Source organism: Nerophis lumbriciformis, linkage group LG02 (genome assembly GCF_033978685.3).
Source record: "Nerophis lumbriciformis linkage group LG02, RoL_Nlum_v2.1, whole genome shotgun sequence".
Classification (NCBI taxonomy): domain Eukaryota; kingdom Metazoa; phylum Chordata; class Actinopteri; order Syngnathiformes; family Syngnathidae; genus Nerophis; species Nerophis lumbriciformis.
Genome location: NC_084549.2, coordinates 64110336 through 64136971, shown reverse-complemented (window position 1 = coordinate 64136971; position 26636 = coordinate 64110336). Strand labels below are relative to the sequence as shown.

General features: G+C 40.1%; 1 protein-coding gene across 4 annotated transcripts in view; it reads right to left on the bottom strand.

Moving 5' to 3' along the window:
• gpr155b (G protein-coupled receptor 155b) overlaps positions 1 to 25868 on the bottom strand; it is a 29498-nt gene extending 3630 nt beyond the window's left edge. The window contains exons 1-19 of one of the 4 annotated variants that reach the window (XM_061966457.1): positions 25495 to 25865; positions 25066 to 25265; positions 11130 to 11277; positions 10925 to 11054; positions 10668 to 10846; positions 8902 to 9054; positions 8756 to 8823; positions 6158 to 6329; positions 5860 to 6015; positions 5703 to 5786; positions 5511 to 5634; positions 5338 to 5422; positions 3353 to 3440; positions 2999 to 3218; positions 2843 to 2917; positions 954 to 1111; positions 776 to 871; positions 636 to 700; positions 436 to 573 (exon numbers count right to left, since the gene is read on the bottom strand). In XM_061966457.1, coding sequence (XP_061822441.1) covers positions 436 to 573; positions 636 to 700; positions 776 to 871; positions 954 to 1111; positions 2843 to 2917; positions 2999 to 3218; positions 3353 to 3440; positions 5338 to 5422; positions 5511 to 5634; positions 5703 to 5786; positions 5860 to 6015; positions 6158 to 6329; positions 8756 to 8823; positions 8902 to 9054; positions 10668 to 10846; positions 10925 to 11054; positions 11130 to 11277; positions 25066 to 25229 — 2303 coding nt within the window. In that variant the 5' untranslated portion in view covers positions 25230 to 25265; positions 25495 to 25865. Of the gene's footprint in view, positions 1 to 435; positions 574 to 635; positions 701 to 775; positions 872 to 953; positions 1112 to 2842; positions 2918 to 2998; positions 3219 to 3352; positions 3441 to 5337; positions 5423 to 5510; positions 5635 to 5702; positions 5787 to 5859; positions 6016 to 6157; positions 6330 to 8755; positions 8824 to 8901; positions 9055 to 10667; positions 11055 to 11129; positions 11278 to 25065; positions 25299 to 25494 lie in introns of all 4 variants that reach the window. The other 3 variants (XM_061966465.1, XM_061966448.2, XM_061966439.1) reach the window with 3 other exon arrangements.
• Between the last annotated feature and the right edge of the window lie 768 nt (positions 25869 to 26636).

The window sequence follows — 26636 nt, the reverse complement described above, 5'->3', positions numbered from 1 at the left end:
TCAGAGTTGTTTAGAAGCAACACCGAGGCAGAAGATTTCATGGTATTTAGCGATTAGGAGTGACAGATTGTTTGGTAAACGTATAGCATGTTCTATATGTTAGTTATTTGAATGACTCTTACCATAATATGTTACGTTAACATACCAGGCACGTTCTCAGTTGGTTATTTATGCCTCATATAACGTACACTTATTCAGCCTGTTGTTCACTATTCTTTATTTATTTTAAATTGCCTTTCAAATGTCTATTCTTGGTGTTGGGTTTTTATCAAATAAATTTCCCCCAAAAATGCGACTTACGTATGTTTTTTTCCTTCTTTATTATGCATTTTCGGCCGGTGCGATTTATACTCAGAAGCGATTTATAATCCAAAAAATACGGTAGATGTTTTTTTGGTGTAGAATCTTACATGAATAAATGAATATTGAACATACCTGCGTGTGTGAAATATATCGTGCACACACTGCTCCTTGTGGTAGCGCACAAACTGCGTGCAGGTGAGCCTGACGTCCTCGGCTCCTCGCGCAGGACTCAGCTCATCTGCGGCGCGACCTCGCCACAAGCCCTGCAACCTGCGGACACGCCCCTCTGTGGTCACGTGACTCCTCGCTATGGTCAACACGACAGCTCTCACCTCTTCTTGAAGGGCAGGATGATGAGGTGATGATCCAGGCCGAAGATCCCGAAAGACAGGAAGCCCTTTGTTCAAGAGCGTAACGATACATATTTATTAGTATTTATCGCATTAAAAACAATTGAAAAAAAATGTGCTACCTGTCCGTAGTTCGCCACAGCACAAAAGAACTGCAACTCCAAGTAGAGCCGTCCTGGATCCTTGTTGAACAACCACCACAGGCAGCTGGAGAGGTTCTCCACACAAACACGCCAGATGACGTTTGAACAAAACAAATCCGTAAGGTGGTAAAAAAAAAAGATAGACGTGAATTCTCACTGCGAGCAAGCTGACGATGAGCAGGAGACAGAGCAGCACGTGTCTGACTGTTTGCTTGTCGTCGTCAGCGCCTCCACGCTCGGCTGCAGCCGGGTTTAGAGGATGCTCTGAAGAGGAGGAACTCTGCTGCTGCCTGTCGCACAGCGCCCCCGGGTGGTCTGGGGTGGAAAATAACATCAAATTTACAAAGGTAATGGAATATCTACCGTATTTTTCGGAGTATAAGCCGCACCGGAGTATAAGTCGCACCTGCCGAAAAATGCATAATAAAGAAGGAAAAAAACCTATAAGTCGCATTTTTGGGGGAAATGTATTTGATAAAATCCAACACTAAGAATAGACATTTGAAAGGCAATTTAAAACAAACAAAGAATAGTGAACAACAGGCTGAATAAGTGTACGTTATATGAGGCATAAATAACCAACTGAGAACGTGCCTGGTATGTTAACGCAACATATTATGGTAAGAGTCATTCAAATAACTATAACATATAGAACATGCTATAAAACAATCTGTCATTCCTAATCGCTAAATCCGGCTGAAGCTTAGAGGTGACAGAGCTTTCGCCGTTGCTGCTCCCAAGCTCTGGAACGACCTACCTCTGCGTGTTAGACAAGCCTCCTCTCTTCCTGTTTTTAAATCTCTCTTAAAAACATACTTTTATTCCATGGCTTTTAACACTGAGTGATATCCATCCTGCAATGACGCCCCATAATACTCCTGCTGTGAAACTGTTTTTATGTTTTTATTTATTCTATTTTATTTATTTATTTTTTATCGTGTTCTGTTTGGGTTGTGTTTGCTCGGTACTCGTATTATCTTTTAACTTGCCCATTGTACAGCACTTTGGCTACCTCTGTGGTAAATTTTAAATGTGCTTTATAAATAAAGTTGATTTGATTTGATTTGATTTGACGAAATCTTATACGTCTAGTCTCTTACGTGAATGAGCTAAATATTATTATTTGAGATTTTACGGTAATGTGTTAATAATTTCACACATAAGTCGCTCCTGAGTATAAGTCGGCCAAACTATGAAAAAAACTGCAATTTACAGTCCGAAAAATACGGTATTTATAAAAACACACTTATCAGTTAATGACGTATAAAATATTATTTATACGTCACAATAGAATAAAACAACATAGATAAATAATGCGTTCGTATAAACGATTGAACGCGGAAGTAGCGAAGCAAGGTTGGTTGCATGAACAAAGGCACTCACTCTGGTAACCTAGCAACGCAGAAAGTGATCACTGATCAGTGGGAGTGACACGCTAACAGCCAATCAAGTGAAAGTATCAACTGTCATGTTTGGTTGTGTGGCGCTTGAATCTTTGCATGGAGTGAGAAGAGAAAGTCAAAATGGGGAAATTGTGGATAAAACAGGAAATGACAATATGGCAGGTTTTTTTTTTGGTTTTTTTCAAAGGGACCTTAGTCAGACCAATGTGGTGAGTAAATGATGCAAGGCACTCGTCCCCGCCAACATCGCTAATACCACACCACCTTAGCTGCGCTCACCCTTTAGAGCACAGCTGAAACTTCCTGGCACTAAACCTGCAGAAAATAGTTCTTCTCAGGTTTCTCTATGTTTACATTTTCACACTTTGCACTATTTTGTAACACTTAATTAAGTATTTCTTACATATTCTTTAATTTCAAGAGCTTATTAGTGTTCAATGTGATTTTACTATTTTGTTGACATTGTTTGAGTGTTTTCCATGCTTGTGTTGACATTTTCCAAGCTTGTGTTGACATTTCTGGCTTGATAGCTGACAGGTTATAATCAGAGGAAGGTTATATTTCAAATAAAAATGTTTTGAGCTATATCAAACACTAATATCGTGATACAGTTTTCGGCCTTATTGCCAGCTCTATGTCATACCAATGTTGTTGCCATTGTTCCTTTGTGTGCTGGCGATCATGTCAGGCACCGACTGGAAAGGAGGCGTGTGGATGTCTAATACACACAAACAGAACACAAATCAATAATATATATTCAAAACATTATCATAAATCAAAAATACAGTGTAGTTGATACCAGAGTTAATGCTGCAGGCAGGTGAAGTTTCTGCCAGCTGCTGCTGTTGTGTGTCTCCTACACCACCAGGGGTCCTCAGATCCTCATTATTTGCAGCAGGGACAGCCATCCTGTTCAGGACCTGGTAGCCTCTCTGCTCTCGGTCCCCCTGGCTGAGGCCCATCAGAGAGATGGCACCGAGCACCAGGCTGACTGCGAGCACCACGGCTGTGCTGATGATCTTAGGACGCAGAATATGATATTTGTTCATCGGCTTGTTTTGGGGTGGGGGTGTTCATGGCAGATTTAAAGGAGGGTTTTAAACGGAAAATGAATTAAGTGGAGAGTTTAAAGTGGTGATATGTTAAAACGAACCTGAGCTTTGCCATAGAAGAAGGCAGAGTCAATGCTGTCGGTCCTTTGGCCAGAGAGCAAAAGACCTCCCACCATGACCAAGGGAACCCTACGCACAAGAATATTATTTACATGAGAACAATAACAACAACTTATATCTTATGTAATCAATAAAAACACTACATATTTATAAATAATTATAAATATTATATTATATTTTTTTACAATGTGTCTACTATGTATAATGTATTTTCATAACATAAATTATATATGTTTATAATATGTGTATATGTATTTTTTATGATAGGGACAAGCGGTAGAAAATGGATGGATGGATGGATAGATGGATGGATATGTACATTTATAATTTATTTTAACAATATGTGTATATGGATGTAGCTACAATGTGTGTATAATATGTATCATTTATTTTTACAATATATATATATATATATTATTTATGTATTTACACATGTGTCTAATATGTATATATATTTTACAATATATGTATAATGTATTTTTACAATGTGTTTGTATGTATTAATCATTTTTACAATATGTTTGTATGTATTAATTATTTTTACATTGTGTATAACGTTTATATTTTTACAATGTGTATAATATGTATAAATTATTTCAAAATATGTGTATAATTTTTATATTTTTACATGTATATCCACAATGTGTGCATAATATGTATAATTTATTTTTACAATATGAGTGTGTGCATAAATTATTGTTACATTGTGTATAACATTTATATATTGTACAATATGCATATCTATATTTTAAAATATGTGTATCATTTTATAATGTTAACATGTATATGTATATCTACAATGCGTGCATTTGTATGATTTATTTTACAATATATGTATGTAAATAAAATATGTATTTACACTATGTGTCTAATATGTATGTATATTTTACAATATATGTATAATTTATTTTTTACAATATGTGTATATGTATAATTTATTTTTTACAATATTTGTATATGTATAAATAATTTTAACATTGTGTATAAAATGTATATATTGTACAATGTGCATATGTATAATTTATTTTAAAATATGTGTATAATTTTTATAATGTATATGTACATGTATACATCTATAATATGTGTGTAATAGGTATAATTAATTTTACAATATATATATATATATATATATATATATATATATATATATATATATATATATATATATATATATATATATATAATATATGTATTTACACTATGTGTATAATATGTATATATATATATTTACAATATATATATAATTTATTTTTACAATATGCTGAGAGGCCAACAAAAAAACGAGCTGCAAATCGATATAAATTTTGCAATATATGCATACATTTGTTTTATAATATGTGTAAATGTATACATTATTGTTACATTGTGTATACAATTTATATATTGTACAATGTGCAGGTCTATAATTTATTAAAAATTTTTTGTATAATTTGTGTAATACATTTTTACATGTATACATCTATAATATGTATAGTTTATTTTTACAATATATGTATATATGTGGAGGCCACGGGGAAGACCCAGGACCCATGTCTCCCGGCTGGCCTGGGAACGCCTCGGGGGAGGAGCTGGACGAAGTGGCTGGGGAGAGAGAAGTCTGGGCTTCTCTACTTAGGCTGCTGCCCCCGCGACCCCACCTCGGATAAGCGGAAGAAAATGGATGGATGGAGATATATATATATATATATATATATATATATATATATATATATATATATATATATATATATATATATATATATATATATATATAATATGTATTTACACTATGTGTATAATATGTATATATATAGTTTACAATATATGTATAATTTATTTTTACAATATGCTAAGGGCCAATAAAAAAATGAGCTGCAAGTCGAAAAGGTCCCCAGGGGCTGCACTTTGGACACGTTTGCTATATTGATAAATTGCCATTCCATGTCAAATTTCCGGTTTGCATTTGCAACAAACCTCATGAACTCACCCCCAGCCAAAAACCATGAAAACTGCCGGACGCAGCCTCAGCAGATCATCTCTGCTGGTCAGAGCCAAGCAGAGCGGGATTAGACCTACAAAAAAAGGGAAGGAGAGGAGATGCAATCAGGAGCAAGCAGATTATTTCCTGCAAATAAATGTGGAGCGGACATGCACACGTGCCTGTCCAAATGTACGTGCTGTAAAGAGAGCTGTAGAGCAGCGAAAAGGCCAGAATTTTGCCGATGAGATTATCTTCTTGTCTGACCAGGAAGTTCCACAGGATCATGCTGACACATACCAGGAACTAGGGTGCAGAAAGACAATTAATGGGCATGAATAGATCACAAGGCATCACGGAAGTGGAAGTCCAACCTGAGCCAAGAAGAGATTTAAGGCAAACAGGTGAGGAAGACGGTTAAACTTCCTGCTGAGGAGCATCACCACGATGGTCCACACCTGCCACAAGACGTGGAAAATAAAGTCAACATTCATCTTGGCGACAGTCATCCAAGAAGTTGAGAGAACGCACCAGCGCAACCAGGCAGACGATGCTGATGTTGAAGCTGACGTTTTGGAGCTCTGCCACCAGGGGGGCAGGGTCCATGAGGGGGATCGCCAGGAGCCAGGCCGACACGTACATGATGGGCGCCGACAGGAACGTGCTGATGACCATGCCTGAAGTCACCTGATGGGACATGACGGCCAGAGGTAATGCTAACGTGTTACAGCTAACTGGCGAGCAGGGAAGAAGAAGATGGGGTCTCTGGAGACAACAAATATTGGATACATTTGTCAATAACGGGAATATTTGACTTGGCAGTACTCACCACCTCCAGTTCCAGGCTGTAGTGTCCGGCATAGATGGCCACGCTGGGCGCGGTGGGGAAGACGCCGTAGAGGAAGGCAAAGTTGGTCAAGCTGGTGTGGTTGGCGCTGGTGCTGTTGACGCCCACATCCAGAATGTCCATCATGTCCTTGCACACCAGCGGCATCACCAGACTGAGGGGAGAAATTGTTATTTCCGATGATTCTGGAGACGTTTTCTACTTCGAAAAATCCAGACAAAAATCCTCTATATCAGGGGGACACGTTGGGTTAAAACACTCGCCATGGAACATAACTCCTGAGCTAATTTAGGGAACAATAATAATAGTTACATATTCTTTAGACATAGTTACATATTGCTCACACATACAACGTCTCCAAGGAGTGAGTGTATTAGAAAGTTCCAGTAACAAATGTGTCCGCATCATTAAACTCAACTTCATGAATTATTGTGGCCACTAGGTGCCACTAAAAAAACAGCATAGTTCCATTAAAGACGGTTAATAATAAATAGGTTATTGTTTTTCACACCGACCATTGTTCTCTGTTTGACTCACTTCACTTGATCAAGCCTTTTTTCTAACATTCCACACTACATTAATAAAAGTATGTCGTATAATAGGGCTGGGCGATAAAACGATATCAATATGCATCTGGATAAATACAATGAAAAATATGTTCGTTAAAACATTCGATATTTGTTTTTTCATCGTTGGAAGAAAGCGGAAGTACCGAAGTAAGTTTGGTTGCATGAACAAAGGCACTCGCTCTCTGGGAACTGGTAAAAAAACACACACAAAAGATGCAATATTTTCCCCCCAAAACAAAATTCAAAGTGAAATATTTGAATTAAAGTAATTGGTAATTAGGTCAATAATCCAAAAAGGGCCCACTCATAAAGGAGTACACACACATATATATATATATATATATATATATATATATATATATATATATATACATATATATATATATATATATATATATATACATACATACATATATGTATATGTATATACATACATACATACATATATGTATATGTATATATATATATATATATATATATATATATATATATATATATATATATATATATATTACAGCTTCTTCCCCAGGGCCATAACCATCCTGAACGGACTGCCCCATTGTCCCTCATAACTGCCTTCTCTTCGGTGCAATAACCCATTCCACCAACCACCCTGTTTTTGTTTTTGTTTTTTTCATGTATATATTCATTTCACACCATATTCATTGCACTTCTACATTTTTTATATTTTTATATATTTGCACATTGTTTTTCTAGCATGCACACATCGCACTGTATGGAATGGCCTCAATCTCGTTACCTTGCGTAATAACAATAAAGCTGATTCTGATTCTGATTCTGATTCTGATTCTGATATATATACACACACATATATATATATATACATAGATATATATATATATATATATATATATATATATATATATATATATATATATATATATATATATATATATATATATATATATATATATATATATATATATACATATATATATATTAGGGCTGCAACAACTAATCGATTAAATCGATTATAAAAATAGTTGGCGATTAATTTAGTCATTGATTCGTTGGATCTATGCCATGCGCAGAGGCAATTTTTTATTTATTTTTATTTTTTATTTATTTATTTTTATAAACCTTTATTTATAAACTGCAACATGTACAAACAGCTGAGAAACAATAATCAAAATAAGTATGGTGCCAGTATGCTGGTTTTTTTTTCCAAAAAATACTGGAAAGGATAGAAATGTAGTTTGTCTCTTTTATCCGATTATTAATCGATTCAAAGTAATAATCGACAGATTAATCGATTATCAAATTAATCGTTAGTTGCAGCCCTAATATATATATATATACACACAGTATTCCATATTTGTGCACCTTCATTTTCAGAGCTTATTGTTAAGTGTTCAATTTGATTTTACTATTTTGTTGACATTGATTGAGTGTTTTCTATGCTTGTGTTTCCTTTTTGCCTTGATAGCTGAACGGATTATAATCAGAGGATATTTACAGTGTATAATTGTTTTCTCCTGGTCCTTATTTCTCGATAAGTCATAAAAATATCACTAATTATCGATATACACCGATATAAAGCACTGATATCATGATACAGTTTTCAGCCATATCGCCCAGTACTATATTATCGGATCAATATCGGTATCAACCAATACTCAAGGCTCCAATATCGGATGTGAAAAACATGGTCATCCTTATACACATTATTATATCTTTGAAATCATGAATGTTGTTGATTTTGGAGCTAAAGAACTAATATCCAATTAAGAGAGTGCATCGTTACTTGTTAAGCCTCTCATTCAAAAAATACCACCCAGTTTGAATCAGTACCAAAATGGACACCGTGTACAATATGTCAGACTTCTTCACTGATACATTTCTTAGAGATATGCCATCTTGCATTTATCCAAATATCCTAGTGTTTTTTTCTTCTGCCCCACTTCTCTACAAAGTGGATTTAAAAGTAGTTGTTATTAAAAAAAACAATAACCAAGAGATAGATCCCCTCAGATATTCATTGGTCACTCACAGTTTGGCAGTGATGAGGAGAATCAAAGCGACTCCAGCATCTCTTGTCAGTTTCCTCAGCTGACCCACCTGCGACACAAACATGGAGTCATGTGGTGTCTTCCTGTACTTCCTATGCGTTCAAGTCTTAGGCCTAAGCGGACGAACCATAGTGAGGCCCAGGTAGAACAGGGCCGCCCCTCCGAAAGAGTTGGCCAGGCCATCGATGAAGTCGGACAGCACAGCAGGGATCCTCTGGCCCAGAGCGAAGTGAGAGGCGATGCCGACGACCACCATAAACACAATTGGATTCTTCAACACCTGGAGGGTTACAGCTTTTATTAGCATGCACATTTCTGGAACTTCCATCTGGGTTCACACCTCACTCAATCAATAAAATGTAATCAATCATAAGTATCATTTAGAAAAAAGGGGAAAGAAGGACACAGTATGCAGCAAATGAACTGCAATGTACTGTCACACATTGATCTAGATCAGAGGTGTCCAAAGTGCGGCCCGCGGTTAATTTTCTGACGGCCCACGGCACATTCTGAAAATACTGTTAAAAAAAAAAAAAACATAAAAAAGTGGAATAAACGAGCAAACGGGGGAAATGTGACGGGGGAAAATTGTAATGTTGACTGTAATAACACAAAGCTGCCATGCAGGCTGTTTTTTTTAAGCTGTCATTGCTAAAAAAATAATAATAATGAATCAAAATCAATGTTGTTATGAATTCAAGGCTCTGTTGACTTCATACTAAGAAATATTTCTTGAGGGGGAAAATATAGCTTATTTTGTGTTTTTGCCTTATATAAAAAGTTTGCTTTAACAAAAAGGGCATAAAATAGAAAAAAAATGTAAATGATGAAATCTTATAATCGACAAATAGATCTGGAGTCGATTTAAGCATTGAAAAAAACAAAAGTATGACTTACACAGTATGTTTTAAACTTTTATGAGTGCAGCCCCTTTTGGATCCCTAATAATTTTTGTGTGTTTTTCTTTTGTTTTTTTAGCTGTCATTGCTCAAAAATTATAATGAATTAATCATCGTCAATCAATGTTGTTATGAATTATTGACCTATATAAGGCTTTAACTACTTCACATCAAATATTCCACTTTAAAAAAATTCTTGGGGGAAATATTGCATATTTTGCCATAAATAACAAGGTTTTGACAAAAAGGGCATAAAGCGTAAAACAAATTTAAAACACTAACTCCATATCGACAGATAGACTTGAAGTTGATCTACTTCAGGTCTGTCGATATATACGTGATGTTAAAAAAAAAAACTTTTTGAAGTTATTTTTTAAAATAAACTTTAAACATATTAAAATTTTTAAGAAAAATAATTTAACTTTGCAGAAGTTTTTTTTTTTTTAAGACAACTTTAAAAACGTATAATTATTAGTTGTTATTCTTTGTTTTGTTTTTTTAAAGATTAACTTTTTTTAATTTAATCAACATTTAGGGTTTAAAAGCTTTTTTTTTTTTTACTTTATTTTGACAGAGACCTGAAGTTGATGAACTTCAGGTCTGTCGATATAAAGTGAATTTTTAAGAAAAAATTTACTTTAAAGTGTTTAAAGTTCTGTTTTTTTTTTTTTTTTAACTTTACAGTTATTAAAGTTTTTTTTTTTTTTAAACTTTAAAGTGTGTGAAGTTTTTATTCTGGCTAACTTTAAAAACTTTCAAGTTATTTTTAAAGTTTTTTTTATTTTTTATTTTTATTTAAATTTACATTAAACTTTTTAAAGTTATTTTAACTTGAGGGGAGCCCTAAAAGGTATACAAATATATATTTATGTTGTATTGGTTTTGAAAATAAAAACTATCAAAAATGTGTGGAACAAGTTTGGACCCCCGGATCTAGATTGTCCTCCATGTTTGTGGTACACTTGATTGGGATATTGGACTGCAGGGACAGCACCTGTAGGACCACAACCGCCATCACTCCTGCAGAGCTTTGCTGTGCGTTGCCGGCCTGCCTCCACCTCTGCACCTCACAGAGAGCAAATCCGATGGGATTGAGCAGCATGAGGGACACAGGGGCCACCAGATAGATGTACTGCAGGTACTCTGGGTACGTGCTGCGGTACAAAGCATCCACTGCAGGAAATACAGGCAAAGAGAGTAAGAGCTGAGTGTACTTGGAAGTATTTATGGTGGCGTTTGTGCGGGCCTCACCTATAGGGTACCCCAGTGCAAAGTCATTGCTTTGAGTAGCAAAGATGGCGTACAGACCAGCTTTGCCGTATCTGTTTTCAGGACTGGCCACCATAAGCGTGAGCACACACACCAGTGCAAACACAGACACCTACACACACAAGCACACACACAGCATATAAGTCAAGTGCATTCTTGACATCCTCATTTGGTGTAAATTCCCGACCTTGGCAATCAGGACGCTCCACAGAAACGACCAAATGACGTCGCCAAAGTCCAGCAGCACCATGTTCTTGAAAAGCAGAGCTGGGAGGGCGAATTTGGACACAAAGTTGCCCAGACCCTTTGCCTGGCTCTCGGGGATGACATCAGCCCTGCGGTGACAGGACACACGTCAGTACATCTACGTCCAGAAAGTCCCTCAAAATTCTACACACAATACCCCATATTGACAATGTGAAATTGTTTTGTTTTTTTAAAACGTATTAAAAAAAAATTAAGAAATCATATGTACATAAAGTACTGTGTTCACAACCTTTGCCATGAAGCTCAAAAGTGAGCTCAAGGGCATCCGGTTTCAACAGTACTTGTACTTAGAGATGATCGGCAGGCCGATATTATCGGCCGATAAATGCGTTAAAATGTAATATCGGAAATTATCGGTATCGTTTTTTTATTATCGGTATCGTTTTTGTTTTTGTTTGTTTTTTTAATTAAATCAACATAGAAAACACAAGATACACTTACAATTAGTGCACCAACCCAAAAAACCTCCCTCATTCACACAAAAGGGTTGTTTCTTTCTGTTATTAATATTCTGGTTCCTACATTATATATCAATACAGTCTGCAAGGGATACAGTCCGTAAGCACACATGATTGTGCGTACTGCTGGTCCACTAATAGTACTAACCTTTAACAGTTAATTTTACTCATTTTCATTAATTACTAGATTCTATGTAACTGTTTTTATATTGTTTTACTTTCTTTTTTATTCAAGAAAATGTTTTTAATTGATTTATTTTATTTTATTATTTTTTTTTAAAAGTACCTTATCTTCACAATACCTGGTTGTCCAAATTAGACATAATAATGTGTTAATTCCACGACTGCATATATCGGTTGATATCGGTATCGGTTGATATTGGAATCGGTAATTAAAGAGTTGGACAATATCGGAATATCGGATATCGGCAAAAAGCCATTATCGGACATCCCTACTTGTACTACAACCATAGTCGGTGTGTGTGTGTGTGTGTGTGTGTGTGTGTGTGTGTGTGTGTGTGTGTGTGTGTGTGTGTGTGCGTGTGTGTGTGTGTGTGTGTGTGTGTGTGTGTGTGTGTTCTGGCAATGTTTACTTAACGGGGACATCGCTCTGTTTACACAGTCACCTTTAGGGGACCTCTGACGGTATGGGGACAAAAAAACAGGTCCCCTAAAGGGAAACCTTTTTTAAATGATAGTCAGATCCATTCTGAAGATGCCAAAGTGATTTTTAAGCTTTGGTCCATAAAACATGTTTACTGGTTGGTTTGAGTGTGAGACATTTGCATCATGTCATTTTTAATTTGAACTTTTTTTTTTTTTTTTTAAATGGTCCTCAGTAGTCACGTACAAATTTGTGTGAATCATGCAAAATTATTTAAATTTGGTCCCCATGAACCATATTAACTCTTTTTCCCCAGGGTCCCCGACTTATGTGTGAAATTATTAACACATTACCGTAAAATATCAAATAATATTATTTAGCTCATTCACGTAAGAGACTAGACGTAAGATTTCATGGGATTTAGCGATTAGGAGTGACAGATTGTTTGGTAAACGTATAGCATGTTCTATATGTTATAGTTATTTGAATGACTCTTACCATAATATGTTACGTTAACATACCAGGCACGTTCTCAGTTGGTTATTTATGCCTCATATAACGTAGACTTATTCAGCCTGTTGTTCACTATTCTTTATTTATTTTAAATTGCCTTTCAAATGTCTATTCTTGGTGTTGGGTTTTATCAAAAAAATTCCCGAAAAAATGCGACTTATATATGTTTTTTTCCTTCTTTATTATGCATTTTCGGCCTGTGCGACTCATACTCCGGAGCGACTTATACTCCGAAAAATACAGTACTTCATCAATCCAGAGATTTAAAGACGTGTATGAGTTAACTGGGCAGTGGCCATTTTACCTCATTTTTTTTATGCCTCCACAACCTGTAGAAAGGGTGGTCCCCACAAGTGATGATCAAAAACTTGGTCCCCATTCCAAATGATAACCAATACGTGTGTGTGTGTGTGTGTGTGTGTGTGTGTGTGTGTGTGTGTGTGTGTGTGTGTGTGTGTGTGTGTGCTAAAATGCTAACTGCAACGTGTCAAGTACCGACATATTTTACAGGTGTAATGCTAGCATGCTAACATTAGCATGCATCAAGTACAAAAATATGACTAGGGTGAATACCATACTTGCCAACCCTCCCGGCCACGCCCCCTCCAGCTCCATGCGGACCTGAGTGAGAACAGCCTGTATTCACGTCCGCTTTCCCACAATATAAACAGCGTGCCTGCCCAATGACGTTATAACTGTAGAATGATCGAGGGCGAGTTCTTGGTTTCTTATGTGGGTTTATTGTTAGGCAGTTTCATTAACGTCCTCCCAGCGCGGTAACAACACACAACAACAGCAGTCACGTTTTCGTCTACCGTAAAGCAGTTCGTTTGCCGTAAACAGCAATGTTGTGACACTCTTAAACGGGACAATACTGCCATCTACTGTACATGCATATGTGACAATAACATCTAGGGCTTTTAGAGAGTGCAGTGCACAACTGCGCACACAACAAGGAGACGAAGCAGAAGAACGAGGAAGATACAGCCGTGGCGACGCCGACGACGAGTAAGATGAAGAAATACGCTTGTAAGTTCCAAGCCGCAGCTGCGATTGGACCTGGATAGCCTCCGGGAAGAAGTAGTGGACTACCAAGTGCTTGGCAGTGAAGATCTTCCTCAGGAAGAAAAGATTGACCGGTTTTGGGCCATGCTAGGGAGAGATGGAAGATTCCAGACTCTAGTGCATTTGATGGAAGCACTTTTGTGCATGCCACACAGCAATGCATCATCAGAGAGGGTCTTCAGCATGGTTAGAAAAATAGTGACAGAGAATAGAACAAGGATGGACAATTCAACCCTTAACTCAACAATGAGTAGATGAGTGTTATGTGTGTGTGTATATGTGTAAATAAATGAACACTGAAATTCAAGTATTTCTTTTACTTATATATACATATAATAAAATAAATATATATATATATAGCTAGAATTCACTGAAAGTCAAGTATTTATATATATATATATATATATATATATATATATATATATATATATCCATCCATCCATCCATCCATCTTCTTCCGCTTATCCGAGGTCGGGTCGCGGGGGCAGCAGCCTAAGCAGGGAAGCCCAGACTTCCCTCTCCCCAGCCACTTCGTCCAGCTCTTCCTGTGGGACCCCGAGGCGTTCCCAGGCCAACCGGGAGACATAGTCTTCCCAACGTGTCCTGGGTCTTCCTCGCGGCCTCCTACCGGTCGGACGTGCCCTAAACACCTACCTAGGGAGGCGTTCGGGTGGCATCCTGACCAGATGCCCGAACCACCTCATCTGGCTCCTCTCGATGTGGAGGAGCAGCGGCTTTACTTGGAGCTCCTCCCGGATGGCAGAGCTTCTCACCCTATCTCTAAGGGAGAGCCCCGCCACCCGGCGGAGGAAACTCATTTCGGCCGCTTGTACCCGTGATCTTGTCCTTTCGGTCATAACCCAAAGCTCATGACCATAGGTGAGGATGGGAACGTAGATTGACCGGTAAATTGAGAGCTTTGCCTTCCGGCTCAGCTCCTTCTTCACCACAACGGACCGATACAGCGTCCGCATTACTGAAGACGCCGCACCGATCCGCCTGTCGATCTCACGATTCACTCTTCCCTCACTCGTGAACAAGACTCCGAGGTACTTGAACTCCTCCACTTGGGGCAAGATCTCCTCCCCAACCCGGAGATGGCACTCCACCCTTTTCCGGGCGAGAACCATGGACTCGGACTTGGAGGTGCTGATTCTCATCCCAGTCGCTTCACACTCGGCTGCGAGTGAGAGCTGAAGATCCTGGCCAGATGAAGCCATCAGGACCACATCATCTGCAAAAAGCAGAGACCTAATCCTGCAGCCACCAAACCAAATCCCCTCAACGCCTTGACTGCGGCTAGAAATTCTGTCCATAAAAGTTATGAACAGAATCGGTGACAAAGGGCAGCCTTGGCGGAGTCCAACCCTCACTGGAAAAGTGTCCGACTTACTGCCGGCAATGCGGACCAAGCTCTGGCACCGAGCATACAGGGAGCGGACCGCCACAATCAGACAGTCCGTTACCCCATACTCTCTGAGCACTCCCCACAGGACTTCCAGAGGGACACGGTCGAATGCCTTCTCTAAGTCCACAAAACACATGTAGACTGGTTGGGCAAACTCACATGCACCCTCAAGGACCCTGCCGAGAGTATAGAGCTGGTCCACAGTTCCACGACCAGGACGAAAACCACACTGTTCCTCCTGAATCCGAGGTTCGACTATCCGGCGTAGCCTCCTCTCCAGTACACCTGAATAGACCTTACCGGGAAGGCTGAGGAGTGTGATCCCACGATAGTTAGAACACACCCTCCGGTTCCCCTTCTTAAAGAGAGGAACCACCACCCCGGTCTGCCAATCCAGAGGTACCGCCCCCGATGTCCACGCGATGCTGCAGAGTCTTGTCAATCAAGACAGCCCCACAGCATCCAGAGCCTTAAGGAACTCCGGGCGGATCTCATCTACCCCTGGGGCCTTGCCACCGAGGAGCTTTTTAACTACCTCAGCAACCTCAGCCCCAGAAATAGGAGAGCCCACCACAGACTCCCCAGGCACTGCTTCCTCATAGGAAGACGTGTTGGTGGGATTGAGGAGGTCTTCGAAGTATTCCCTCCACCGATCCACAACATCCGCAGTCGAGGTCAGCAGAACACCATCCCCGCCATACACGGTGTTGATAGTGCACTGCTTCCCCTTCCTGAGGCGGCGGATGGTGGTCCAGAATTGCTTCAAAGCCGTCCGGAAGTCGTTTTCCATGGCTTTCCCGAACTCCTCCCATGTCCGAGTTTTTGCCTCTGCGACCGCTGAAGCCGCACACCGCTTGGCCTGTCGGTACCTGTCCGCTGCCTCAAGAGTCCTATGAGCCAAAAGAACCCGATAGGACTCCTTCTTCAGCTTGACGGCATCCCTCACCGCCGGTGTCCACCAACGGGTTCTAGGATTACCGCCACGACAAGCACCAACTACCTTGCGGCCACAGCTCCAATCAGCCGCCTCGACAATAGAGGCGCGGAACATGGTCCATTCGGACTCAATGTCCAGCACCTCCCTCGTGACATGTTCAAAGTTCTTCCGGAGGTGGGAATTGAAACTCTCTCTGACAGGAGACTCTGCCAGACGTTCCCAGCAAACCCTCACAATGCGTTTGGGCCTGCCAGGTCTGTCCGGCATCCTCCCCCACCATCGCAGCCAACTCACCACCAGGTGGTGATCGGTAGAAAGCTCCGCCCCTCTCTTCACCCGAGTGTCCAAAACATGAGGCCGCAAATCCGATGACACAACTACAAAGTCGATCATGGAACTGCGGCCTAGGGTGTCCTGGTGCCAAGTGCACATATGGACACCCTTATGTTTGAACATGGTGTTCGTTATGGACAATCTGTGACGGGCACAAAAGTCCAATAACAAAACAGCGCTCGGGTTCAGATCTGGGCAGCCATTCTTCCCAATCACGCCTCTCCAGGTTTCACTGTCGCTGCCAACATGAGCATTGAAGTCCCCCAGTAGAACGAGGGAATCAGTATAGAGCTGGTCCACAGTTCCACGACCAGGACGAAAACCACACTGTTCCTCCTGAATCCGAGGTTCGACTATCCGGCGTAGCCTCCTCTCCAGTACACCTGAATAGACCTTACCGGGAAGGCTGAGGAGTGTGATCCCACGATAGTTAGAACACACCCTCCGGTTCCCCTTCTTAAAGAGAGGAACCACCACCCCGGTCTGCCAATCCAGAGGTACCGCCCCCGATGTCCACGCGATGCTGCAGAGTCTTGTCAATCAAGACAGCCCCACAGCATCCAGAGCCTTAAGGAACTCCGGATGAAATTTTGCATTTCCTTTGGAAATCGAGGTCCCAGAGTCTGGAGGAAGACAGGAGAGGCACAGGATCCACGTTGCCTGAAGTCTAGTGTAAAGTTTCCACCATCAGTGATGGTTTGGGGTGCCATGTCATCTGCTGGTGTCGGTCCACTCTGTTTCCTGAGATCCAGGGTCAACGCAGCCGTCTACCAGCAAGTTTTAGAGCACTTCATGCTTCCTGCTGCTGACCTGCTCTATGGAGATGGAGATTTCAAGTTCCAACAGGGCTTGGCGCCTGCACACAGCGCAAAATCTACCCGTGCCTGGTTTACGGACCATGGTATTTCTGTTCTAAATTGGCCCGCCAACTCCCCTGACCTTAGCCCCATAGAAAATCTGTGGGGTATTGTGAAAAGGAAGATGCAGAATGCCAGACCCAAAAACGCAGAAGAGTTGAAGGCCACTATCAGAGCAACCTGGGCTCTCATAACACCTGAGCAGTGCCAGAAACTCATCGACTCCATGCCACGCCGCATTAACGCAGTAATTGAGGCAAAAGGAGCTCCAACCAAGTATTGAGTATTGTACATGCTCATATTTTTCATTTTCATACTTTTCAGTTGGCCAACATTTCTAAAAATCCCTTTTTTGTATTAGCCTTAAGTAATATTCTAATTTTGTGACACACGGAATTTTGGATTTTCATTTGTTGCCACTTCAAATCATCAAAATTAAATGAAATAAACATTTGAATGCATCAGTCTGTGTGCAATGAATAAATATAATGTACAAGTTACACCTTTTGAATGCAATTACTGAAATAAATCAAGTTTTTCAAAATATTCTAATTTACTGGCTTTTACCTGTATATATTGGGGCTGCAACAACTAATCGATTAAATCGATTAAAATCGATTATAAAAATAGTTGGCGATTAATTTAGTCATCGATTCGTTGGATGTATGCTATGCGCATGCGCGGAGGCTACGTTTTTTTTATTTATTTTTTTTACTTTTATTTATGAACTGCAACATTTACAAACATCTGAGAAACAATAATCAAAATAGTAGGGGTGTAACGGTACGTGGATTTGTATCGAACCGTTTCGGCACGGGGTTTTGCTTCGGTGCGGAAGTGTACCGAACGAGCTTCCACACGGACATATTAAGTAGCATACTGCACATTGTGTAAACAATACTCAAAATGCCGGACATTTTAGGCGTTTATGAAACTCCGCCCTGACAGCCCCGCCAAAGATGACATGTCCGGTGAAAAGAGGACGTATGGTCAGTCTATACGTAGCCCGTTAGCTGCTAGCATGTTAGCAAAAGAGGACTAGCAGCGATCGGTTTCACCGGATGTGAAACCGATCGCTGCGTCCTGACCATACGTCCTCTTTTCACCGGACATGTCATCTTTTGCGGGGCTGTCGGGCGGTGTTTCTTAAATGCCTCAAATGTCCGGCATTTTGAGTTAGGGTTGCGTGTATTTTCAATGTACGTTCAAGGTTAAGAAGATTAAAAACAACAAATTGTGAGTGCAGCAGCATTCGTGAGGGAGGGGGAGAGACGAGAGAGTTGTGATAAATACGCATGCGTCGTCAGGCTCTGCTTTTTATCGATACATTTATCAGATTACATTTTTTATTATCTATAGCAGGGGTGTCAAAAGTGTGCATTTTTGTAACATTTCCCTTGTTTTATTTGGCAAGTTGAAAGAACATGGCGCCAGTATGCTGGTTTTTTTTCAATAAAATACTGGAAAGGATAGAAATGTAGTTTGTCTCTTTTACCCGATTATTACTCGAAGTAATAATCGACAGATTAATCGATTATCAAATTAATCGTTAGTTGCAGCCCTAATATATATATATATATATATATATTTACAGTATATGAAATACTTGACTTGGTGAATTCTAGCTGTAAATATACTCCTCCCCTCTTAACCACGCCCCCAACCACGCCCCCCGCCCCACCCCCGACCAATCCCCCCACCCCCCACTAGTGATGGGATCGGCAGTTCTTTTGACTGTACTGAATCACTAGAATCAGTTCCTTAAATTGATTCGTTCAAAAAATGTGTTCACCGAATCACCGAATCACTTCTGCAGCAGCAGTTCTGTGTGCAGGTCGGCGAATCACGAGTCAGTCAGTAACAGATTCCCCAGCGGCAGATCTCGGTGTGTGTCAGTTCGCGAACGACACAAGCCCTCAGCACCCAATGAACGACACGCACAGTGACTGAACGAGAGCCTCAATGTGACGTCCTCCTCCGCGACACAGTCAGTTCTCTGTGTCAGTAGGTTCGCGAGTCCTGTTGTTAAATATGTTTTATTGCACTGAAATGAAAATAAGAAATAAATAAAAGTGGGAAATAAAAAAAATAGTTATAGCCTACTAAAATGCTTGCAATCAACAGTTAAATAAATAGGCCTTGTTTGTTTAGTGCAAAAACAAATATTAAATCAAGAAACCCTTAACGAATGCCAACATAAAAACTAAATGTTCTGTAGCAAAGAAAATGTAAACTTAAATATGCAAACAAAAAGAAAATAAATACCTTCAAAATAAAACAAATAAATTAAGAGCCAGAAATGCCAACATAAAAACTAAATGTTCTGTAGCCTACGTTTAGTTCAGTTTCAGTTTATTTCGAACATGCAATGTAATCACACATTTCCAGTTGTTTCATTACAGCACATCCAAAAAGGAGTAGGAAGAAGCAGAGCTTATTTAATCCTACCCCTTTTAATACCATTGCAATTTTTTCCAATTTTGTTGTTCTCTGTAACAGAACAGTGAACAAATAAATAATATACAATAGTAAGCAAACTAATATTAAATACATAAATAATAATTGTCTCAATAAAAAAGGGAAAAAAGGGTTCAAGATGTTCATCATAATTCTTGTTCTGTGTACTTTGTGAACACTTGTAATTTGAACAGTCACATAAACTGAATCATATTGGTGCTTTGTTTTATTTATTGGTTAATCCATTCCATAATTTAATTCCACATATAGATATGCTAAAAGGTTTTAAAAGTGTTGTACGAGCATACAAATGTTTTAAATTAGAACATTTAAAAATATAAAAATGGAAATATCAACTTAAATATGCAATAAAAAAGAAAATAAATAGCTTAAATAATATAAAAATCAAGATAAATAATAGTCTATGTATATGTACATACATTAGTTATTATTTTTATTTTAAATCTTCTCAAACAGCCTGCCCTACACTTTACCCCCCACCCCTCCTCCTCGCGTCGCTGCTGCTCAGCCTTGCCCTGTCTCCTCTACTCTCATAACTTTATGTGTTGAGATAATGGGGACGGGGCGTGTGTGTGTGTTTGTTTTCATGTGGCTTGAGTCAACATTGGCCGTTAGCTTGGAGAATGAATGGAGAACGGATGCCAATGGCATGAAACATATCTCCGCGACGGGAGGAGAATCACTCGCGGCATTGGGGCAAGCAGAGCAGAGAGCGAGAGCGTTGTCGTTCACTGAGTGATTCATGTCGTTAATCCGCGGTGAACGAATCGTTCGCTCAGTCCCTCCCCCCGCCCCCATGATGAGTAGCTGGCTGTGTTGTTCGCCGACGTCGAGGGTTCAGTGAGTCACAGAATGCGCCAGTTCCACTCATATCGGCATGGTCGCGGCGGAGCTCAACTGAACTGAGAAAGGAACGAATCAGTTCATGAAGTGATTCGGTTCAGTACGTTCACTCAAAAGATTCGTTCGTTCGAACGAATCGTTCGCGAACGACACATTACCCCCCACCTTCCGAAATCGGAGGTCTCAAGGTGGGCAAGTATGGTGAATACCTATAAAATTATCTAAAAAAAAAAAAACTAATGTAACCTATTTTTATGGGCTTTCCTCTTGGTGATGTTAAGTTCCTGTTATACGCTGTCATACAGTATATGCCTTGAGCTCTTATTTTGAAGGCGCTAAGAGCGGAAGTGAGGTCACGTTGTTGAAGTGGAGCGGAGGTTTTGGAAAGAAGGTAAATAAAGGGTCCTCGTGTGAACTGGAGACTCCGTGTTTATTATTTTGTAATTTTATACCGTATAGGCGACATATATAAACCCTCGGTTACATTGGTGGCAGCGGTGGGATCTGGTTTGGCTACGTAATCCGACAGAGGACAGGATGAAACTTGCTCCCCACTGGAAGGGGCCCTACAGGGTCCTGTCTGTGTTGGACTCTCAAGGGGAACCTGGACTCACCTATCATATTGACAACCCTTTGGAGTTTGATGGACGGGGGCAGGTCGTCCATTATGATAGACTGAAACCATACACACTACCGAGGGCTGCTGGTTTTTCAAATGGCCTGTCTGCTTCTCCTAGTCAGGCTCCCTCAGTGCTGGACGAGGGGTCGCCAGAAGGGGGTGCTAGGGCTGACGAGCCGCTGATCTCTGGTGACACAGGGACTGTTCAGATAACAGGCACCAGAGAGCCACTACGGACTGTTTCTCGTTCTGGGAGGAATGTGAGGCTACCAGTTCGTTTCGAGGACTTTGTCACTTTTGGTTAGCTGTTTAGAAATAGAAGGAAAATTAAACAAAAGTTGGGCTTTCGGTTAAAGGTTGTCAAGGTCACTTAACATGTTCTTACTGTGATGGCACGTTTCATATGTGTATAGTATGTCGGGATGCTATGGTGTATCAGAATTTTCTGGTGTACGTGGTAATAGTGTGGCATGCGTGACTGCAGTCAGGGCCGGCCCGTGGCATAGGCCGTATAGGCAAATGCTAAGGGCGCCGTCCATCAGGGGGCGCCACGCCAGTGCCACAAATGTTGGAGAAAAAAAAAAAAAAAAAAGTTGGTACTATTATTTCTAAATACAAAAAATAATCCCACGTTAATTAAAATGCAAAGTAAAGCCTATTTAATAGAAATATTATTTGTTACAACATTACGCCCCCCCCGCACGGTGCACCCCCTCCCTTCCCGTATCATGACTCTTTTTGGACGTCACCACATCAAAAAATCAACACAAGATGTCAAAACGGCCAAAACTGTCAGGTGCCCAGGGAAGAAAAAAGAGAAAAGAAGAGGAGGAGAAACGAGTAAAGACAGAGGTAGCAGGTAGGTAACGTTAGCCTACATGAAATTATTTGTCTGTTACAGAATGTGATAGTAGCTGGCTTTTTAGCATTAAGCTAATGTTACATGATTCGGCAATTGCTAATCAATAAATAGCTAGTTCTGTTTTAACGTCGGGTTAATATTGTGGAGGGGGCTAAATTGTTATGGAAAATAATAATGTAACGTTAGGTAATTACAGTACTCCCACCTTACATTCCTCAGGGACATTTGTATTAGATCTTTTAAGCAGGTGTTTTTTGTTTACATTGTTATTGCCTTCTGGTTAGCTAATGTTTGCCCTGCAGGTAATAGTCACTTTTCCACCCCTTTATATATTAGGTATAGTTGTAAGTAAAAAAAAAAAGGTCAAAGACAAAGCTATTCAGTTTCTTGTGAGTATATACACTTCAGTGCCGATGTGGGGGGGCGCCACCTAAAATCTTGCCTAGGGCGCCAGATTGGTTAGGACCGGGCCTGACTGCAGTGGTGTGAGGGGAACATGCATATATATTTTTTTGTGTGTGTGTGTTAACTCCTGTGTTTTTTTTACTGCCTGTGTTATTTTTGCACTTATTCTGTTATGGTGTTGAAACGAGGACGTTTCTTTTTGTAGGAGGAGAGGTATGTAACCTATTTTTATGGGCTTTCCTCTTGGTGATGTTAAGTTCCTGTTATACGCTGTCATACAGTATATGCCTTGAGCTCTTATTTTGAAGGCGCTAAGAGCGGAAGTGAGGTCACGTTGTTGAAGTGGAGCGGAGGTTTTGGAAAGAAGGTAAATAAAGGGTCCTCGTGTGAACTGGAGACTCCGTGTTTATTATTTTGTAGTTTTATACCGTATAGGTGACATATATAAACCCTCGGTTACATTGGTGGCAGCGGTGGGATCTGGTTTGGCTACGTAATCCGACAGAGGACAGGATGAAACTTGCTCCCCACTGGAAGGGGCCCTACAGGGTCCTGTCTGTGTTGGACTCTCAAGGGGAACCTGGACTCACCTATCATATTGACAACCCTTTGGAGTTTGATGGACGGGGGCAGGTCGTCCATTATGATAGACTGAAACCATACACACTACCGAGGGCTGCTGGTTTTTCAAATGGCCTGTCTGCTTCTCCTAGTCAGGCTCCCTCAGTGCTGGACGAGGGGTCGCCAGAAGGGGGTGCTAGGGCTGACGAGCCGCTGATCTCTGGTGACACAGGGACTGTTCAGATTACAGGCACCCTAGAGCCACTACAGACTGTTTCTCGTTCTGGGAGGAATGTGAGGCTACCAGTTCGTTTTGAGGACTTTGTCACTTTTGGTTAGCTGTTTAGAAATAGAAGGAAAATTAAACAAAAGTTGGGCTTTCGGTTAAAGGTTGTCAAGGTCACTTAACATGTTCTTACTGTGATGGCACGTTTCATATGTGTATAGTATGTCGGGATGCTATGGTGTATCAGAATTTTCTGGTGTACGTGGGAATAGTGTGGCATGCGTGACTGCAGTCAGGGCCGGCCCGTGGCATAGGCCGTATAGGCAAATGCTAAGGGCGCCGTCCATCAGGGGGCGCCACGCCAGTGCCACAAATGTTGGAGAAAAAAAAAAAAAAAAAAAGTTGGTACTATTATTTCTAAATACAAAAAATAATCCCACGTTAATTAAAATGCAAAGTAAAGCCTATTTAATAGAAATATTATTTGTTACAACATTACGACCCCCCGCACGGTGCACACCCTCCCTTCCCGTATCATGACTCTTTTTGGACGTCACCACATCAAAAAATCAACACAAGATGTCAAAACGGCCAAAACTGTCAGGTGCCCAGGGAAGAAAAAAGAGAAAAGAAGAGGAGGAGAAACGAGTAAAGACAGAGGTAGCAGGTAGGTAACGTTAGCCTACATGAAATTATTTGTCTGTTACAGAATGTGATAGTAGCTGGCTTTTTAGCATTAAGCTAATGTTACATGATTCGGCAATTGCTAATCAATAAATAGCTAGTTCTGTTTTAACGTCGGGTTAATATTGTGGAGGGGGCTAAATTGTTATGGAAAATAATAATGTAACGTTAGGTAATTACAGTACTCCCACCTTACATTCCTCAGGGACATTTGTATTAGATCTTTTAAGCAGGTGTTTTTTGTTTACATTGTTATTGCCTTCTGGTTAGCTAATGTTTGCCCTGCAGGTAATAGTCACTTTTCCACCCCTTTATATATTAGGTATAGTTGTAAGTAAAAAAAAAAGGTTAAAGACAAAGCTATTCAGTTTCTTGTGAGTATATACACTTCAGTGCCGATGTGGGGGGGCGCCACCTAAAATCTTGCCTAGGGCGCCAGATTGGTTAGGACCGGGCCTGACTGCAGTGGTGTGAGGGGAACATGCATATATATTTTTTTGTGTGTGTGTGTTAACTCCTGTGTTTTTTTTACTGCCTGTGTTATTTTTGCACTTATTCTGTTATGGTGTTGAAACGAGGACGTTTCTTTTTGTAGGAGGGGAGGTATGTAACCTATTTTTATGGGCTTTCCTCTTGGTGATGTTAAGTTCCTGTTATACGCTGTCATACAGTATATGCCTTGAGCTCTTATTTTGAAGGCGCTAAGAGCGGAAGTGAGGTCACGTTGTTGAAGTGGAGCGGAGGTTTTGGAAAGAAGGTAAATAAAGGGTCCTCGTGTGAACTGGAGACTCCGTGTTTATTATTTTGTAGTTTTATACCGTATAGGCGACATATATAAACCCTCGGTTACACTAACTTAAATACCAACATTAGCATGCTAATATTAGAATGTAAACGGGACGTTACAAAATTAGCTCCGGGCCGCACTTTGGACACCCCCTGCGATGCCACGCCCCCCAAAGTAGCGGAAGCTCCATTCTGTATGAAATGGGCACCCACCCACCTGCCGGCTATGTATCCGCACAGGATGATGCCGAAGCACTCCAGCAGGGCGGGGAAGAGCTTGTCGATGGACATGTGGGCACCGGCGGCGGCGGCGGAGACCGCCACGGTGCTGTGGGAGACGTTCTTCCCGTGGATGAGCACGTAGCTGGAGGCGGTCTCCATGGTGACGGCTGGGCTGGGCCAGGTGATGATGGCACGCTGAAGGAGGCGAAATGAAGAGAAAGTCGAATACTAAAACCGGAAACGGAAACAGTTAAAGTGAAAAGTATATAGAAGTCATGCTAGCATGGATGTAGCAAAGGCTAGCATTAGCATGCTAAAAACATCCGGGCACGTCCAGCCTTCCGACGTCGACAACGGACATGTATCTTGATTTTACCACTCAAACGGTCCTGAAATACTTTACTTTACAACAAATACCGCGTACCTTTGTCACTTAAACGACCATTTTTGTACACGAAGGCTCCTTCAAGGTTGGTTGTCTCCGGGAGGCGAAAGCAAGCACGGCTTCTGAATCTGACAGCTGGAAGTGACTGACGGGCGAACGAGCCAATAGAAATGCAGGCATGATTCCGTTAGCGGTCTGTGATTGGATGTGGGCGTGGTGATGGGCGGGGACATCACGTGACTGGGTTGCTCATGTTTGTGGTGTGTTAAAAGCAGGGGTGTCCAAACTTTTTCCACTAAAGAAAACAAAGCAGTGGAGGCTGTTTTGATATTTATCATTTTCAAAACCATTAAAATATATGCAAATGAAATATATATTTTTTAATCCCTCAAGTTTGGTAAATGTCATAAAAATGTCCTTCAATCTAATGTTTTTTTGGTAACACTTAAGTATGGGGGACACATTCACCATTAATTAGTTGCTTATTAACATGCAAATTAGTAATTGCATGTTAATAAGCAACTAATTAATGGTGAATATGTTACTAATTTGCATGTTGATAAAGGCTATGCAGAATAGGGCATTAATAAGTACTTAATAATTACTAATTGAGAGCCAATATGTTACTAATTTGCATGTTAATAAGCAACGAATTAATGGTGAATATCTTACTAATTTGCATGTTAATAAGGCCATGCAGAATAGGGCATTAATAAGTACTTAATAATGACTAATTACAAGCCAATATGTTACTAATTTTAAATTAGTAACATATCGGCTCTTAATTAGTCATTATTAAGTACTTATTAATGCCCTATTCTGCATGGCCTTATTAACATGCAAATTAGTAAGATATTCACCATTAATTCAATAGGTCAATAATTCATAACATCATTGATTTTGATCCATTATTATGTTTTGAGCAAAGACAGATTTAAAGGAAAAAAAAAAAAAAAATGCAATATATTCCCCCAAAATAAATCCAAAGTGGAATATTTGATCTAAAGTAATTTGAGCCTTCAATAGGTCAATAGTGCATAACAACATTGATTTTGATTCATTATTATGTTTTGAGCAAAGACCGATTTAAAGAAACCCCCCCACAAAATATGCAATATTTCCCCCCAAAATAAATCCAAAGTGGAATATTTGATCTGAAGTAATTGGAGCCTTGAATAGGT